This window comes from Exophiala viscosa (assembly GCF_022695815.1).
Source record: "Exophiala viscosa unplaced genomic scaffold EDD37scaffold_3, whole genome shotgun sequence".
Classification (NCBI taxonomy): domain Eukaryota; kingdom Fungi; phylum Ascomycota; class Eurotiomycetes; order Chaetothyriales; family Herpotrichiellaceae; genus Exophiala; species Exophiala viscosa.
This window is the reverse complement of record NW_026944355.1, coordinates 855,069-870,789: the sequence shown is the minus strand read 5'-3', so window position 1 is coordinate 870,789 and position 15,721 is coordinate 855,069. Positions and strand designations below refer to the sequence as shown.

Below are 15,721 nucleotides of genomic sequence, written 5' to 3'. Positions count from 1 at the left end.
ACGCTTTGTTACATACCGTCACGTCTGGGGAGGCGATCTCCTAACAAGCTCCATTTTTCTAGCCAACGAGACAATGTGTTCTGGGACTGGCAAAGATAGCAACTCTTCCACAGCGCCATTCTAGGCCCGTCAAATGCGCCTATAGACTTGGAGCGAATCACCGAATACTCGGGGAACTTGGTTAAAGTACGAGAAGTTTAGACAATCGCCGTCCTGCTCTGGATCGAGGTCTTGGGGAGAGTCCACAGCTTTGCTTCTTCGGCTGTACCTTCTGGGCAGCTTGATGAAGACTATTGACTGTTGTAGCAGAAGACCCTGTCAGACTTATTTATGATCCTCTATGTTTGTTCTGCTTCCTAGGTCCAACCGCAACGGGTGCACTGTGTTTCGCTAATCCAGACTTCATTCCCTCGATCTTACATTATCTTCGCGAAGCTGTCATAGTTCAAGATGAACTCGAAGACCTTTACCTCCGATCAATATGACTATCCCGTTCAGGAAGACGAGGCGCCCAGAATTTCGCTGAAGGGAACGGATGCAGCTCCAAGGGTCCATTTCGATCCTAAGATACACTTGAGATTCCAGAAACCGGAGAAGACGTATACGCTTGACGACCTCAAATACAACACGAAACAAGCTGTTGGCCATGTCGCGGCGACAGATCCCTTCCCTCTCTTCACCAGAGAAGCCATTGTCGAAATGCGCCGAGAGCTACTGAGTGAACGTACGATCAAGAATTGCATGACATACACGAGACCAGGCTCTGTGCAGATTCGTGGCGCTGCTCCTCAGTATGCTCCTTTCGTCTACGAAGCGTGGACTCACCCAGAGACAATCAAAGCTGTCTCTACGGTTATCGGCCTCCCAGTCAAGATCAACATTGCCCAGGAGATCGGTCATACGAACATTCAATTGGGCGAAGACGGTCTGGAGAGCCTCAAGAGGTTGACTCCAGAACCTCTTGTGCCGAAAGTTGCTGTTGCAGACATTCCAGAAGAGGACATCACTGAAGACAAGGCCACTGACGTTATTGAGTGGCACAATGACATGTATCCTTGGTCATTAGTCGTCTCTTTGTCGCTTCCTCAAGGCAGAGGTGGTGAGACCGCCTGCCTCTGTGGTGATGGCTCCATTATCAAGGCTCCAAAGCCTGATGTTGTAAGTACTGATCTTGGCCTTCTTACATGGAGCAGATGACTGACGAGCACGGTTAGGGATATGGTGTTCTCCTCCACGGGAACGTGGTGAAGCACAAGGCTGTGCGTGCAGTTGGTGCTGAAGAGCGTATCACAACGGTCTGCTCCTGGTGGCCGGCTGATCCTCTTCTCTATGATGACTCCAAAATCGCGAACACTCGCGACGTCTCGTTCAAGCCTGAGATGTACTACCAATGGACCACCTATCGATTAGAGGCTTTGGCAGCCAGGTGCCTCGCAAAGGCTAAAGAGCTTCATGAGAAGCACGAAAACAAATCCAAGTATTCGGAAAGCGTGGTTGAGCCTGCAGAATTTGCAACATGGGCAAAAGAGCAAATGGCCTTCATGGAAAGGACCTATGACCATATGAAATAGTCAATTGATCAGCCCAGCAATGGCCCAGACAAGCAAATAGACATAGCAAAACGTGGGACAACCAAGTGAGCGTTTGGAATGAAACACTGGAAGCCATGAATCGCATATCATCACACTAGATTGATATTCTCGCTAACAGGAAATACATACCTTTCCCAGTCGTTCCTGCAATAGTGGTTGTCTGCAGTCTCGGGGAAAGGATCCTCTTCTAGGTCTCTGGCCTGCCAGACTTGACTGATAATGGTGCGCATCCGATCAACGTTCGAAACAGTAGATGTCTCCATGGCTTGTAGAACCTTCAAGACCATCAGTCTGCCGTGGAAAGGTCGATGATGCGAGTCATCGATCAAGATCTCATCGTTGTAGGGGTTGAGCTCGACAGCTGCCACAAACAGCGGCCATGTCAGTCCGTTCACAAAGCCTAGGTCAATAAAATCTGACGCTAGCAGGAGAATCTGCTCGACCAAGCTGATCATCAGTGGCGTGGTCGGGTGGGCGTTCTAGGAGTTGTCAGAAAGCTGTATCGGTAAAAACAGGGGTATATCGAAAGACTTGTGCTTCAACGGCACAGTCTTTCGCAGACACGAATACTTACGTATAATGCGCAATTCAGGTAAACCATGGCTGCGAGTCGTTTCATCTTTGCCGAGAGTAGAAGGTAATCGTCCTGATCATTCTCGACGACTTGCTCCAATGACTCCAGCTTATACCTTGTGACCGAGCAAGCGCTTAGGAACGCATCCGAAACGGAGATTTCTGGATTTGCATAAGCGGCCCTGCTCAACTCGTTGATGGTGCAGAGTAGGGCCACAAGCTCAGGGCTACAGCCCATCCAGACGTCGACAACCTTTTCACCAAAATTCCAATAGTCTCGACCAAAAAGGGGCACTTGCCCACATGCCGTACGCCCGATCACATCGTGAAAGGCAAAGAACTTTTCCGCAAACGCCGTCAACTCGTTTACCTCGACTTCCGTCCCTTGCGTGGCTTGTAGCTCTTTTCGGAAGCTTAGTATGTCATGAGCGCCTTTCAAATGGACAACCCATCCGGAATCGCAATCTTGGATGATTTCATATAGGCATAGAATTACCATTGTGACAAGAGTATCGGAGCTGGCAGCCACCTTTTCAGGACCTTCGACGTTGAAGCGATCTTGCAATACTTGCAGTACTTGTGATTTCAATTTCATGGCCGGTAGCTTCCATGCAGGCTCGCTTTTGGCTCGATGACATGCCGACAGCGCCAAAATGGAGAGAAGACCGCTGTTCGAATTCATCAGTGTGAAAGGTAGAACCAGTGAGGCGAACGGCGATTGTGACAACTTGCTTGGTGTCGTCAAGGGGCATAATTTCTGGATGAAGTAGTTCAAAAGCATAGAATGGTCTGCGTCGACAAGACCTGGGATCAGTGGTACCGAATGCGACCGGATCAACGCTCCTGCATAGGAATGGCGAGAACGATAACTGACATCGTCGTCCAAAGTCGCATTCAACCTGGAAGCTAGACGTTGTAATGGAGCACCTCCTTCCATGTTGGCTCGCGGATTGCGATAAGCATTGCCAACATCCAGCGCCAAAGGCTCTTCGAAGGTTTTCGCAAAGTAGTTGAGAAAATGATATGGACGAACGGTCGGAATGGGAGACCAATGTTCCGGTTCAGGTTGAGAGCGAGAGGCATTCCCCAATTTCGACCACACGCCTTCTCTCCCAAATGCCAAACCCTTGGAGATATATTCGTCCTCCCACTTGACTTCTGGCTTGAAGTCGCATGGTCGACAAGCAACCTGACACCGCTGGCACACCGGCCTGGTCTCGTCGCACTTGACCTTGGTTGGATACCGTCAGACAAAAATTGATTGCGACAATGACTTCAACATACCTTGCGGGCTCGACAAGTCTGACATCCTGCACGTGTTCGTGGCTTTGGTGGAAGCTGGTCAGGTCTTCGTTTACGACCCATGGCCCAGTATGAAGGTACAGCCGATTGCTCAACAAAAGTGGATGATAGCTTCATTTGTAGTGCCGCTGAGCCTGCACATGGGCCCCGAAAATAACGGGGGTGTAGTTATCATGACAGTAGATAAGGACGGGGCGGCACTGGAACCGGTGTCCACGTCCTTCGGGTCCGGAATTGGGCGACTCTGGGGTCAGGCTCGATAAGGAAGTCAAGAGGCTGCGGGCGACTCGGTTGGACCTTCACTCTTTGAGCCAATGGCCAACGTTTATTTTCACGATGAGCGCCCATCCTCTCAAGTCAGTGGGCGACCTCACGTCTTTAATATGCTTGAGAGATTCATCGACTGGATCAACGACGAACACCAGGGTGTTGAATGGTGCACGTTCGCAGGAATGGCGCAATAGTTCAGGGAAGCGCAATAGTTCAGGGAGGGCAAAATATGAGCCTCTCGTCCGAGAATGATCAGTAAACCTCCATGAATATAAAACGTACAGAAAGGTTGCGCTCTCCCTGTCAGAACCTACAGCTTCGCCCCGTTTGCCTCTTGATACCTCTTCTTCTCCAACGCCTTGAGTTCTCCTCTCCTAATCTTCCCACTGATCGTCTTGGGCAAGAACTTCGCGTCCACGAATTCAATCTTCCTGGGATACTTATAAGGCGCGGCATGTTCTTTGCAGAAATCCTGCAATTCCCTGACCAGTTTGTCTCTGCTTCCGTTGTCCTTGACATTCGCCGCCGCACTATCAGTAAGCACGACAAACGCCTTGACGACCTCGTCACGCTGGACATCAGGCGATGCGACGACCGCGGATTCGACGACAGAGTGATGTTGTTTCAATGTCGATTCGACTTCGAAGGGGCCTTCAACTCTCCCATTAGTTTCCATGGAGCACTAACGTACTAAGGGCTTGTACAGGGCCGTCTTACCAATTCTATATCCTGCAGAGTTGATCACGTCGTCATTCCGGCCAACGAACCAGAAATAGCCGTCTGCATCCCTACTCGCACGGTCACCGGTGATATAGTACCTCCTACCGTTTGAGAATGTGTTGACTTTATTATCGATTTTGCCGGTGGCTTTGTCGATATATCCTTCGAATATGCCGAAGAACTTACTCTCCTGCTCATCCTTGCCGTTGGTGACTTCGACAGCAATATCACCCTCCTCTCCATCCTTCGTCACGTTTCCCTCAGCATCAACAATCGTCAAAGGTACCCCTGCAATTGGCTTGCCCATACTTCCCAGCTTGACAGGATTTGCCGCTTGATTTGCGCACACGACAACCGTCTCAGTCTGGCCGTAGGCATCGTAGATCTCGATTCCATCTGTCATTTCCTTCCAGACGCGAATCACGCTCTCGTTGAGCGGTTCGCCGGCGCCGCAGCAGTGAGTTAGGGCGCGCGGTCTGCCTTGCTCAGTCTCGAAGAGCGCCCGATTTTCATCGAGGACAAGTTGTCTGTAGACTGTGGGTGGTGCGCACAAAGTGGTGATGGGGAAGTCGTGCAGGACTTTGAGTGTCCTTCTAGGATCAAAAGCCAGTCTGTCATCGTGCACAAATAGTGTAGAGCCACAGTTCCAGGACGAAAACCACGACCACGATGCTTTGGCCCAGCCTTGCTCCGAGAGGTTCCAGTATGTTTTACTGGGGTCGAGTTGTAGCCAGTGTATCCCCGTTAGGGCGTGCGCGAGAGGGTATGAAATTTGTGTGTGCAGGACCATTTTGGGGGGCCCGGTCGTTCCGGATGTGAAGAACGTTAGGGCGGGAGATGTCGAGGTTAGAGCATTGGGGACAGGGAATGTTACGTCTTCCGGAATCCTGGCGAGTGCGGCATGGAAGTCAGTTACCTGTTGTATTTGTGAGGACGGTGCCTTGCTGCCGTTGTTGGCCTCAATCTTGATGACGGTGCGTAATTGCGGACATTTCGATGCCACACTCAGACATTTAGCCACAGATGCTTCGTCCCCAACGAAGGCGGCTGCGTGCGAGATTTGGAGGCGATACTCGATGTCCTTGGCCACCAGGAGAGTGGTGCAGGGGCACAGAACCACGCCAGAGCGTAGACATGCTGTGGCGAACTCCCACCACTCGGGCACACGGGGCAGGATGATGATGCATGTCTCGCCCTGCTTGATGCCGAGGGATGTGAGGAGTGTTGCTATCCGGTGGGATTGGCGCGAAAAGTGAGCATATGTGAGCTGCTTGGTTGAAGTGAGGGATTGGTCTGCCCAGTGGAGTGCTAATTGCGAAGGGTCTCTTTGAGCCCAGTGGTCGACGACATCACGGGTGAAGTTGAACGAGGAAGGACGATGGAGGGGAGACACTGGGACGGCGGGAGATGCCATGGGGGGATTAGGTCTCGAAGCGGATGAGAAGCGACATTTGAGAAATCCGGTAAGAAAAAGTATCTAGGCAAGACCTTGTCTTCAATGAGAATGACTGTAGAAGGTCAAACGTGTCGAGTCCAGGTCGAAGGACGAGGTGTGTTTGTATGTCGAGTACCCCAGGGACCGAGGTATCGTGTATAGTGGGACCGCTTCTCCATAACGCCGAGTAAGGACCGCGGGGACGCGAACGAAGGATTCGAGATTATGGCTTGCGGTACATTCCAAGACACGAGATAGCAATTGCCATGCAGTGACAGATAGTTTCTCGTCCTTGCAGCGCTATTAATAGCATTTGTCTGACATTCACAGCGCAGTGGTCCTTGTTAGCGATTTAGTTGTGTCGTGCTCAAATGCGGAGAAAGGTCGGGGCATGGAGTCCTCCTCATAGGCCATGGCAAGGTGGGAAGGCTGAATCGTAAAAGGGAGACATCAACAACATGATATTAGGGCGTTGGACAGCATCTTCCGGTAGATTATCAACCCATGCACGCGTGCTTTTGAGCTCTTCCCAAGCCATTGACCTATCTTGTCCAGACCTCGGAACAAATGTGGGTTCGCATCCAAAAGACTTTACAGTCTGCGAGTCCCCTTGGCCAAAAACTTCGCCTGAAACGCCATCCGTGTCCCGCGATAGCAATATTATCATTACCAACTCTGCTGGCTCTTCCCTGCGCCAACCATAAAAATTTCGTCCAACTCCCGTCGGGTATCAATGATGACTGTGGCGGTGCGGGCGAGATTTGAGCGTCCTTCGTGCTCTAAGGCGTCTGAGTGGCTGGTATGCGACGCTTTCGCGTTGCATATCGTCATGTCGCCTTTCAATGTGGCCAAACAATTATCGTAATTCAGGCGACAGTCGTTGCTTTTTCGAGAGATGTTCCTGGTTGTTGACTTCATGAAGTTGGTTTTCCAGCTCGTCGACTCGCCTTTTCAGATCGTCACGTTCTTTGACGACCTTGTCCCGTTCCTTGCGCAAGCTATTTTCGTTGTCCAAATATACCATGTTGATAACTTCAAGTTCGGACACACGTGTACGGAGAGTGGTATTGGCGGCAAGGAGCTGATCATAAGTCAATGACTCAGAGTGTCTGTCGTGAGCAGATGCGTTGGTTCCAGGAGGGGAAGGTTGGTTCAGAGTGTGCAGGGCCGGTAACGAGGGCGATGATCCATTCGCATGATGTTCAGGCATAGCCGAGGCGCCATCAAAGAGGTGTTGAGGGGCAATGTTCGGGTCGTGGTGGACGACAGGTGTGCCTGTGCGTGACACTGGTGAATGCGAACGATCAGAGGTCACCGATGCGGCCATTTGTGAGACGCGACGGTGCGTGTTGAGGCCATTGGGGGTGGTAATTTCGGGTTGAGAGGCGGGAAGGCCATTTGGTTCAAACTGCGCATGAGCTTTAGCATATGCGCAAACATCCACAGGTGTCCTGCGATAGCATACCTTCTTCTTGGGTGCTTGACTGGCGGTCTTGACTCGGTTGCGACTTTTTATTACGTCTGTTTTGAGACTGATTGGACGAGGTCGGCCGTGTAGCTTGAGGAAAAGTCCGCAGGCATTGCACAGGACGGAACCAGCTTCGTCGCGCCGCCATAAGGGAGTGGTGGAGGTCTGACAATTTTGACATACAGGCTGCGTGAAGGGCAAATTGTGGTCAGCGCTGGGTAATGAAGCCGCCATGACTTTTGTTGCGGGAGAGCGACAGGAAGTGAAAAGGGAAATGGGTTTGCGATAAGATAAAGAAATTGTGTAGGGCAGCGCAGGGAGGAGCGATAAGTTCACAATCAATGGTCAGGTTGCATTGGAGAGCAAGGAAAATAAATGGGGGTGGACAAGTGGGCGGGAAAAACGGCGTAAGCAAAAAAGCGAGTGGATGGGATTGACAGAAGAAGCGCCAATCCCCGCGCTGCCAGGAAAAAGGCTTGGCATGTTTATCAGCCACAGCCAGCAGAATCACTCACCGGTGCACTTCCTGCGATTCCGGCAATGCCTGGTGTCGGTATCGGCGGCATCATGCCATAGTGATGCAGAGGAGATCCATACGTGGCAGAGAATGACCTGTATCCTTCAAGTCAATCGTGTGGTCTCATCTTCTGTTATATTCGTCTTCATCTGCGCGTACCTCATAGGCGGTCCAGCCGTGGCCAGGGATGTCAAAGATGATAGTCCTGGCAGTGCAGGCCGTGGTTCTGAGTGATAACCCCTCCCAAGGCTCAAACTCGCGCTTCGGTTGTGGAATTGAGGTTGATTGAACAAGAAACTGTTTGCATTCGGTAGTGCCGTCGATGACGGTCGCGAGATGTCCTTGCCATATGCGGCCGAGGGTGGTAACGGTGAGTGTGCTCGTGAATCGTCTCTTCTTGGTGCACTATACTCCCCCAGCCTCGACTCGTTCACCGGTGTAGATGGTGGTCGGTAGGTAGGCTCATTCGGTGAGGCCCGATAGAGCGGTGGTGCGACTGCGGACGCCGTGCTCGCGGTGATACAGAGACCAGAGCCGTGGTCTCAACGGTGATGCTATTTCTAAAGGAATGGACGCCCCGATATCGAGGCAAAGGAACAAAAAGCAGTACAACGCGGTGCAACAAACGAGTGTCTTGTCGATAAAGGAATGTATCGGTCGGGCTGAAGAGAATCAGACGACCGCTATCGATAGACGGGAATCAACGAGACTTTTGCTGATATCCAATACCATCATCAAGATTAGGGGTCCCATCAACGGAGAAGAAGAACATTGGGCCCGCCCGTCAGCCTAACGAGATGTTTAATTGCGCCTTGTCTGAGCTTAGACGCGTCGCTTGAGATGAAGCCGTTGGTGGAGGTTGATAACACGTTAGTCAGAGCAGCATTTGGACCAGGATACGTCAAACCACTTGTGCATTCATCTTCTCCAGTCAAGCCTCTCATCGCTGCATCTCGCGACTAATTCAACACGCTCTGGAATGCTTTGGAACGGAACGGCAGCCAGTCTGGGTCGTACAAAGAGTCGGATACGCGTTGATTCGGCACATTTGGGAAATCTGGGGAAAGGAACGAAATTGCCCAATCTCAGAGTGGAGGTCCGAATTCCGATGCCCCCTTTTCCTGCCGCCTGTGCCACAGTCAAACATGTGTATAGCAGTGGCGGGAATAGCCGCCCGCGGTCAAAGATTGATATTTGACATCAAAGACGTTGACTTAATCCCCATGGATTGACATGACAGACTGGAGGTGATCGTGGATGATATATTTTTGTGCAGTCGGCAGCCAAAGTGGCAGGCGTCATGATCTCCTGTCCACATTCGCTTGTGTTAGATCATTCGCTAGAACGGGATGGTCCCTGCTTTTCGACTATGATAACTGGCGATAAGATAAAAGTAGCGAGACCACTGTCAGGCGTCACAGCAGATGGCCTCTCTTAAACTCGAAATTAATACCTGTCTTTGTCGCACAGATCGAAACCTCGGAGGATTCATTGTATCCATATCGTGGCTGATGATCATGTCTTGTTAAGTGGCTTACCAGGTTCTACGACAATATGGCTTGCTGTCATGATAAAAGCAACTGAACGTAGCCGCAGATGAAGGACGCCATCAACATAGAGACAGAGATCAGTTCGTCAAGTGGCATCAACACGTAGTGACGACCATCCTTCTGATAAGGACATTCAGAGCGACTCGTCCTGCAGATGGACCTGGATAATGTCCGGCTCCGTTGCCGTCAGGCTATGTGGCATGTAAGAAGTATGTCAAGACCGCCATGCACAATGAGAATGGACGTCACATAGTCCGCCGAGAACAGTCGACGTCAGCCTCGCAGATTCGCTGATGCAGACGTCGGAGCGGTGCTGATTGGCAATTCTCTTCAGTCAGTAGTATGGGCACCTTTCGTTCCCAGACGAAGTCCTAATGAGAGTTGAGACGAAGATGTCGGCATGCAAGATCTGCACCTCCAACTGGCCAGTTCTGCACATGGACGAAACAGCGCAACACCATAGGAGCGCGCCCTTGGATTTGAACAAAAGGACTTTGGTCCTATCGATTGTAGCTCATGTAGAGGGTGACAGGAGGGCAATCTAGTTGAGGTTATTCTGTGCAAGTACGTACCTAGGTACCTTTTAATCGAGAACCAAAGGATTCTCCGGCTAAAGAAACGCCTATCGAGTATCGTTCCAGGCGCATGCATGTGGCATTCCGCCAATCGCGAGCCCCCTACGGGAAGCCACGTATTCTTCGCCGCCCCTGGCGCGCTACAGTACCACATATCCAGGCCTTATCATCATCCGAGCCGGAATGCACAACGATTTCCTGGCCCTGAACGGAACCTACCTATGAATTATTGTTAACTACCTCTTACTCTGTTCAACGCATTCCTTTCCTACTAAAGCGACTTTTACAAGCGACTACCCTGCGCACACATATGGACACAACATAGTCATACTAATGCCTCGTCATAGACCAACCTCAGGGTACGCCCGTCTGGCGCAGGCGGACGAAGATGAACCCTTGGGAGACGAGGAGTCTGATGAGGAAACATATAACAACCCACCCTTGACGACGCGTTATGCATCCATACAACCTGGTCCCCGAGAGGGAATGCGCTCCGGAGCCTACAACGATCATCCTCGAAGACCTCCGAGACGGATGAGGAGCAACTCATCCGGAGTGGACATCAAAGCCATCAATGCGAGACTAGAAAGATGGGCAGAAGAGATTGCCTCAAAGTTCAAGATCACTTCAGTCAAAGGCAAGACGCAGGAGGAGGAACATCTAGAGATACATCACTCGGTCTTCCAAGCACCTCCGGGCGTCAACCCCTATACTGCCGAAGAACTGGCTACCTATACCGCTGCCGAAACTCAACGAATGACCAGACAACAATTTGGGGACATCGTCGAAAGTGTCAGAGTCGCGATCGAAAACGGCATGCACCCAAAGATGATCACGCAAGGTAGCTCCGGGAGCTATTTTGCACGCAACAGTGCAGGCAAGGTTGTGGGAGTTTTCAAACCCAAGGATGAGGAGCCATATGCGTCACGAAATCCAAAATGGACGAAATGGCTACACAGAAACCTGTTCCCTTTTGCTTTCGGCAGGGCATGTCTCATTCCCAACTTGTCCTACGTCTCCGAGGCCGCCGCATATACCCTGGACGTTCAACTGAGGACGTACCTAGTACCATATACAGACGTGGTATGGTTGTCCTCTAGGTCCTTCTTCTATGATTTTTGGGAACGAAGAAGCGCTCGGAAAAAAGGTCTACCCGCAAAGCCTGGCAGTTTTCAGGTCTTTCTCAAAGGCTTCAAGGATGCGAACATCTTCCTCCGCGAGAACCCTTGGCCGGATCAAGCTACAGAGTTCCGAGCCGATATGGAAAATAAAAAGAAGAGAAGGCCGCTGGCTAATTGCATGCCGAGCGTCGGCCAATCTGATGATGACGAGCCTGTTCGAATACAGTCACCCATGCTACAGGAGCAGGCACCCAAGTTCTCCTGGACGCCCACCATAAAACAGGCCTTCCGAGAAGAACTAGAGAAACTAGTCATCCTGGATTACATTATGCGAAATACGGATCGAGGGTTGGACAATTGGATGATCAAAATCGACTGGAAGCGCGAGGAAGTTTCCCTTGTGGTAGAACCGCCCAAAATGAATGGATTCTCAGAGGGCGTAGATGCCGCTTTGAGACAGGCATCGCTAAGCCCACGGCCGGAGTCCAACACCTCGAGACCGTATCGAAGGCCTGAGGCCATGGAGAGCCGATCAGCGACTCCGTTGCCCGGAGGAAAAGAAGACGCTCGATGCGCTATAACTATAGGAGCCATTGACAACAGTCTGTCGTGGCCATGGAAACATCCTGATGCTGTGAGTCTTCTTGCCGGCGTGAATGCAACATGCTAACATAGACCAGTGGCGAAGCTTTCCTTTCGGCTGGCTCTTCCTTCCAGTCTCCCTGATCGGACAGCCATTCTCCAAGAGGACTCGGGAACATTTCCTTCCCCTGCTCACTTCGACCGCATGGTGGGGTGAGACTCAGCTGGCTTTGAGAAGAGTGTTCGCGCTCGACTCCGATTTTAAAGAGAGCATGTTTGCACGACAGATTGCCGTCATGAAAGGCCAAGCATGGAACGTCGTCGAAACACTCAAACAGGCTGATCACGGACCACTCGAGTTGACGAGGAGAACCAGAGTATGCGTCTGGGACGACCTGGTCGATGTGCCTGTCGCCGTACCCATGCGCGTGCCTTCGACTGAGATGAGTCGCAAACCACGCCGGTACGACCAGCAGGAAGAGATGGACATAGGAGCGTCGTATGCTTCCGCACCACCTGGTCGACAAATCCCACAGCACGACCTTCTGGGGTCACCTACCACCGAACTCCCCAACCCGAACCGCTTCGATCTCACACGGGAGGACACCGCAGGCGACCTATCGTTTTTGCCTGGTGAAGAGGATTCTGTGAGTCCTCCTCCGGCCATCGGCACCGGGTATGACTCGAAAGATCACCACAAGGAGGCGAGGAACAGTCTCGGCAGCCTTCCTGTCGTGCGACCGACCATGAAGAACAAGAATAGATTCAGCTTTGAGTTTCCCCGCCGCGACGTCAATGCTACCAGGCAGGGTTTGCGAAGGCAGCGGTCCATGTCCACTCGCAGCGGGAAGCAGCCTCCTATACTGTACGAAGGTGACGACCTTGAAGGTGATCTGGGTTATGCCGCTGCCAGTGACATGGAGGCCAACAAGCGCAAGGTCATTGTTGAGCGGTTGGAGACTATCAAGGGCAAGAAGCCCTTTTTTACGTGGTGTTGATACTACCGACTTAAAAACGAATACGCAAGAAAGGCAAGAAGCCAGCATGGGGCGGAATGTACCCTGTCGGAATTTTGTGCATTGTAAACGCCGGGTATGGGAAACGGGGCACCCGCCCATGCTATAGACGCAAAAAAAGCTGGAGGAGGCATGTTACCATCTATCACGACTGGACCAGAGGGGTTATATCTGTATAAGACCTCGTACTTGTGTAGGTATTGGCAAGGACGAGCTATGTCTGCCAGTCGAATGAATCATCATATGGGTGAGGTTGAGGTCCCAATTCAATGGTATAATCTGTCAACGCATGTCTGTGATATCAATCCTGTTTTAACGCCAGTATGGTCTCTTCCGTCTGATCCATCGATCACCATCTCATGACAAGGTCTCCGTAGGACACCGCACCAGTTCAGATGAGGAAGAGGACACCAAAACACGCCTCGTATCGCGCTCAAACTCAGTCTCGACGGGAGCCTCACCACCGGGAGCCTCCCAGAAGCGCCGCCACTCACAAGGAGAGATCATGAGAAGTCCTCTTCCTCCTTCTCAATCGCGTTCTTGACCCTCAACAACAACGTCGTCTTCCACTTGTCCAACTTGCTGAGCTGATCGTATTGGAACAATTTATCCGCAAACGCCTCTTGATCGCCCTCCTCCACAGCGCCCACAAGGTCCGTCAACAGCATGTTCTCCCTCGTACTCGCGAAACTGTTGTCCAATTCCTTGTATTGATCGAGCGCGCGCTTCGTCGCGACCAAATCACCGGCTGCGAGGTGGCAGATGCCCGCCTTCAAAAAGTAATCTTTCACGGACCAACGCATCAAATTGTTATTCAGTGATGTTTTGGCCACCGTCTCGAGTTTCGAGATGGCATTCTGGTAGTCGCCTTCTAATGCGGCGAGGTCCGCGACTTTGAGGTACAATTTATTCGCGAGGGCTTCGGCGTTGTCGCTTTCGTACCATTGTGCTGCTGTGTCGTATGCTTCGAGCGCTTTCTTTTGGTCGCCGATTTCCATCTCGTAGAGCTCTGCTAGATTCTGTTGGTGTGTAGCTGCGCGGCGGAAGTTGCCTTTCGATGTGTAGTGGCCGATGGCCGTGGTTAGACATCGTGCTGCGTCTTGTGGTGAGTCCTTGCGGTAGACTTTGAAGGCTTCGGTCAGGGTGTTGGCCATATCGTCTGGCTCGTTGAGTTTGCTCTGTTGTATCGAGGCGGCTTTCTCGAAGGCTTGACCTGCTTCATGGTCTGGTTCTGTGTGAGTGGCTTATGGTCATGATAACGGTGCTGCAGTGCTTACTCTGCTTTGATACCCGGAATGCATTGGCTGCTTGTGTGTACAGGTCTGCTGCGTTCTCCCACTTCTCTGCTCGTCCGCCGAATAGACTGAAGCCGCTTCCGGCGCCTGAAGCGGCTTTGTCGGCCTTTTGTAATAGTGCTCGAGGGTCGCCTGCCATGATTGGTGATGGCGTAAGGAGGGAGGGCTACGATAGAAGGTTTGAGTGCGCGAGTGTAGGCTGTCAATGTCCAGGTGGGTCGAAAGGAGTAATCTTGTTGTTTGGGGTATATGGGAATTGGGAACTGGTCGTTTATGTAGGAAACAGTGGCATCTATTTGAGGATGGATGAAGTATGAGGAAGCCTTGCGCATGCAACTGGTCACCCCGCGAGTGGTGTATGTAAGCTCGCCCAGACAATCACAATCACCATCTCCAACTCGACTTTCTCCTCACAAGTTTACAGACGCTGCCTTCATTTCATACTATGCTTCAACACAACGAATGTAGATCCTGAGCAGGACATGCCCAGCCATGCCTCGAATTCCGAGACCGTTGAGCATCCATATGGAGCTCACTGGTCCTTGGAGAAGTCCAGACAGAGACAGATTTCTGAAGCAGGTCAAGCACATCGACATCAACCCTCGAATCGCTTCGCTCCTCGAAAAGCCAACATGGTCGGTCGCCTCGCTGATGCCACCAGCTGACCTGGACAAGTCCGAGATCACGCGCGAGAAACTCCACCACCTGCTTCGCCTATCCGCGCTTCCACCGCCAGCTAATGAGGCTGAAGAGTCCGAAATGATGGAAACACTGGCTCAGCAAATCCATTTCGTAAAGGAGATACAGAAAGTGGACACTACCGGCGTTGAACCTTTAGTCGCCATTCGTGACGAGACCGTCGAAGCACAGCAGGAAAGTCAGTTCACGAAGGAGTCCTTGGCCCATTTCCTGGCTCTGGAGGAAAGACGGGGAAAAAGTGGCAGGATACGTCGACGGAGAGACACAGAGCCTGTACCTCCCCAGGACACGAGGCCGAAACGGTTTCTACCTGAAAAGGCCGACGATCGCCTGAAAGACCCATTCGCTCTCAGCGACGACCCTGGTTTCGAGGCGGACAAGAAGAGAGGGCAATACTTTGTCGTGCGGAGGAGTGGGAAGGACACTGAACACCCAGGCTGAAGACGTCCTCTGTGGCGACTGTCCAACAACCTAGGGATGGATGGATACATCGATACTTTTAAGAAATAGGGATTCTGTCCGGCCCCGAGAAGAGCACGTCTCAATGGACGGGGGCTCAACTGAAACGACATGAATATGTGTCACATACTCAGACGACATAGCTTGTCACCCCACGGATTCTTCAACTGCGGATTCTCAACTCGCCTTGGGGGAGCTCCCGTTAACATATCTTGTGAAGACGTTTGGACTTGGGTCTGGCGGTAGTCTGAGTGACAACTGGGACCCAACTTGGCCTTGGACGCTTCTATGCCGATGATCTGGGTGAGAACCTGGACCTTCACTTGGACCTGGACATTTTGGTCGCCGATACTCCGCGCGACAACCTGGACACCAATGGACTTGGACACTTTTTTGCCGGTAGTCATCGGGGAAATTTTGGTCCTTCACTTGAACTTGGACCACACTTTATCGATACGGGGGGACAACCTGGATCATTTGGACTTGGACATTTTTTGTCGTCGATACTCCGGGTACCATCCTGGACGCAAGCGACTTGGACATTTTT

At 51.7% G+C, this 15,721-nt stretch overlaps 7 protein-coding genes across 7 annotated transcripts; 3 read left to right on the top strand and 4 right to left on the bottom strand.

Annotated features, from left to right (window-relative positions):
- Positions 1-450: 450 nt before the first annotated feature.
- Positions 451-1,444, top strand: EDD37DRAFT_692877 (uncharacterized protein; the record flags this gene model as incomplete). The annotated part of the gene is made up of 3 exons (XM_062820053.1): positions 451-1,158; positions 1,215-1,381; positions 1,411-1,444. The coding sequence occupies 3 exons, from the start codon at positions 451-453 to the stop codon at positions 1,442-1,444; spliced, it is 909 nt and encodes a 302-aa protein (XP_062671756.1).
- Positions 1,445-1,461: 17 nt separating this feature from the next.
- Positions 1,462-3,869, bottom strand: EDD37DRAFT_588904 (fungal-specific transcription factor domain-containing protein). The gene is made up of 4 exons (XM_062814487.1): positions 3,450-3,869; positions 2,167-3,396; positions 1,722-2,071; positions 1,462-1,552 (listed from the first exon to the last, which is right to left on the bottom strand). The coding sequence occupies exons 1-4, from the start codon at positions 3,582-3,584 to the stop codon at positions 1,540-1,542; spliced, it is 1,728 nt and encodes a 575-aa protein (XP_062671755.1). The 5' UTR covers positions 3,585-3,869; the 3' UTR covers positions 1,462-1,539.
- Positions 3,870-3,909: 40 nt separating this feature from the next.
- On the bottom strand, positions 3,910-6,110 carry EDD37DRAFT_320211 (acetyl-CoA synthetase). The gene is made up of 2 exons (XM_062811435.1): positions 4,455-6,110; positions 3,910-4,388 (listed from the first exon to the last, which is right to left on the bottom strand). Exons 1-2 carry the CDS (start codon positions 5,869-5,871, stop codon positions 4,048-4,050), a joined length of 1,758 nt encoding a protein of 585 aa, XP_062671754.1. The 5' UTR covers positions 5,872-6,110; the 3' UTR covers positions 3,910-4,047.
- Positions 6,111-6,748: 638 nt separating this feature from the next.
- Positions 6,749-7,594, bottom strand: EDD37DRAFT_648322 (GATA-binding protein; the record flags this gene model as incomplete). The annotated part of the gene is made up of 2 exons (XM_062817996.1): positions 6,749-7,300; positions 7,358-7,594. The coding sequence occupies 2 exons, from the start codon at positions 7,592-7,594 to the stop codon at positions 6,749-6,751; spliced, it is 789 nt and encodes a 262-aa protein (XP_062671753.1).
- Positions 7,595-10,246: 2,652 nt separating this feature from the next.
- Positions 10,247-12,964, top strand: EDD37DRAFT_320068 (phosphatidylinositol 4-kinase). Its single transcript, XM_062811431.1, has 2 exons — positions 10,247-11,757; positions 11,804-12,964. The coding sequence occupies exons 1-2, from the start codon at positions 10,336-10,338 to the stop codon at positions 12,701-12,703; spliced, it is 2,322 nt and encodes a 773-aa protein (XP_062671752.1). The 5' UTR covers positions 10,247-10,335; the 3' UTR covers positions 12,704-12,964.
- Positions 12,953-14,334, bottom strand: EDD37DRAFT_320162 (soluble NSF attachment protein). The gene is made up of 2 exons (XM_062811434.1): positions 13,999-14,334; positions 12,953-13,946 (listed from the first exon to the last, which is right to left on the bottom strand). Exons 1-2 carry the CDS (start codon positions 14,153-14,155, stop codon positions 13,225-13,227), a joined length of 879 nt encoding a protein of 292 aa, XP_062671751.1. The 5' UTR covers positions 14,156-14,334; the 3' UTR covers positions 12,953-13,224.
- EDD37DRAFT_320070 (uncharacterized protein) lies at positions 14,164-15,309 on the top strand. Its single transcript, XM_062811432.1, has 2 exons — positions 14,164-14,376; positions 14,434-15,309. The coding sequence occupies exon 2, from the start codon at positions 14,509-14,511 to the stop codon at positions 15,154-15,156; it is 648 nt and encodes a 215-aa protein (XP_062671750.1). The 5' UTR covers positions 14,164-14,376; positions 14,434-14,508; the 3' UTR covers positions 15,157-15,309.
- Positions 15,310-15,721: the final 412 nt, after the last annotated feature.

Coding starts and splice junctions, on each gene's coding strand:
- EDD37DRAFT_588904 (XM_062814487.1), bottom strand. CDS start 3,584: ATGAAGCTATCATCCACTTTTGTTGAGCAATCGGCTGTACCTTCATAC. Junction 3,397..3,449: donor AGACTTGTCGAGCCCGCAAG/GTATGTTGAAGT, acceptor TATCCAACCAAG/GTCAAGTGCGACGAGACCAG. Junction 2,072..2,166: donor ACCTGAATTGCGCATTATAC/GTAAGTATTCGT, acceptor GACAACTCCTAG/AACGCCCACCCGACCACGCC.
- EDD37DRAFT_320211 (XM_062811435.1), bottom strand. CDS start 5,871: ATGGCATCTCCCGCCGTCCCAGTGTCTCCCCTCCATCGTCCTTCCTCG. Junction 4,389..4,454: donor CTCTGCAGGATATAGAATTG/GTAAGACGGCCC, acceptor GGAGAGTTGAAG/GCCCCTTCGAAGTCGAATCG.
- EDD37DRAFT_320068 (XM_062811431.1), top strand. CDS start 10,336: ATGCCTCGTCATAGACCAACCTCAGGGTACGCCCGTCTGGCGCAGGCG. Junction 11,758..11,803: donor CATGGAAACATCCTGATGCT/GTGAGTCTTCTT, acceptor AACATAGACCAG/TGGCGAAGCTTTCCTTTCGG.
- EDD37DRAFT_320162 (XM_062811434.1), bottom strand. CDS start 14,155: ATGGCAGGCGACCCTCGAGCACTATTACAAAAGGCCGACAAAGCCGCT. Junction 13,947..13,998: donor ATTCCGGGTATCAAAGCAGA/GTAAGCACTGCA, acceptor ACACAGAACCAG/ACCATGAAGCAGGTCAAGCC.
- EDD37DRAFT_320070 (XM_062811432.1), top strand. CDS start 14,509: ATGCCTCGAATTCCGAGACCGTTGAGCATCCATATGGAGCTCACTGGT.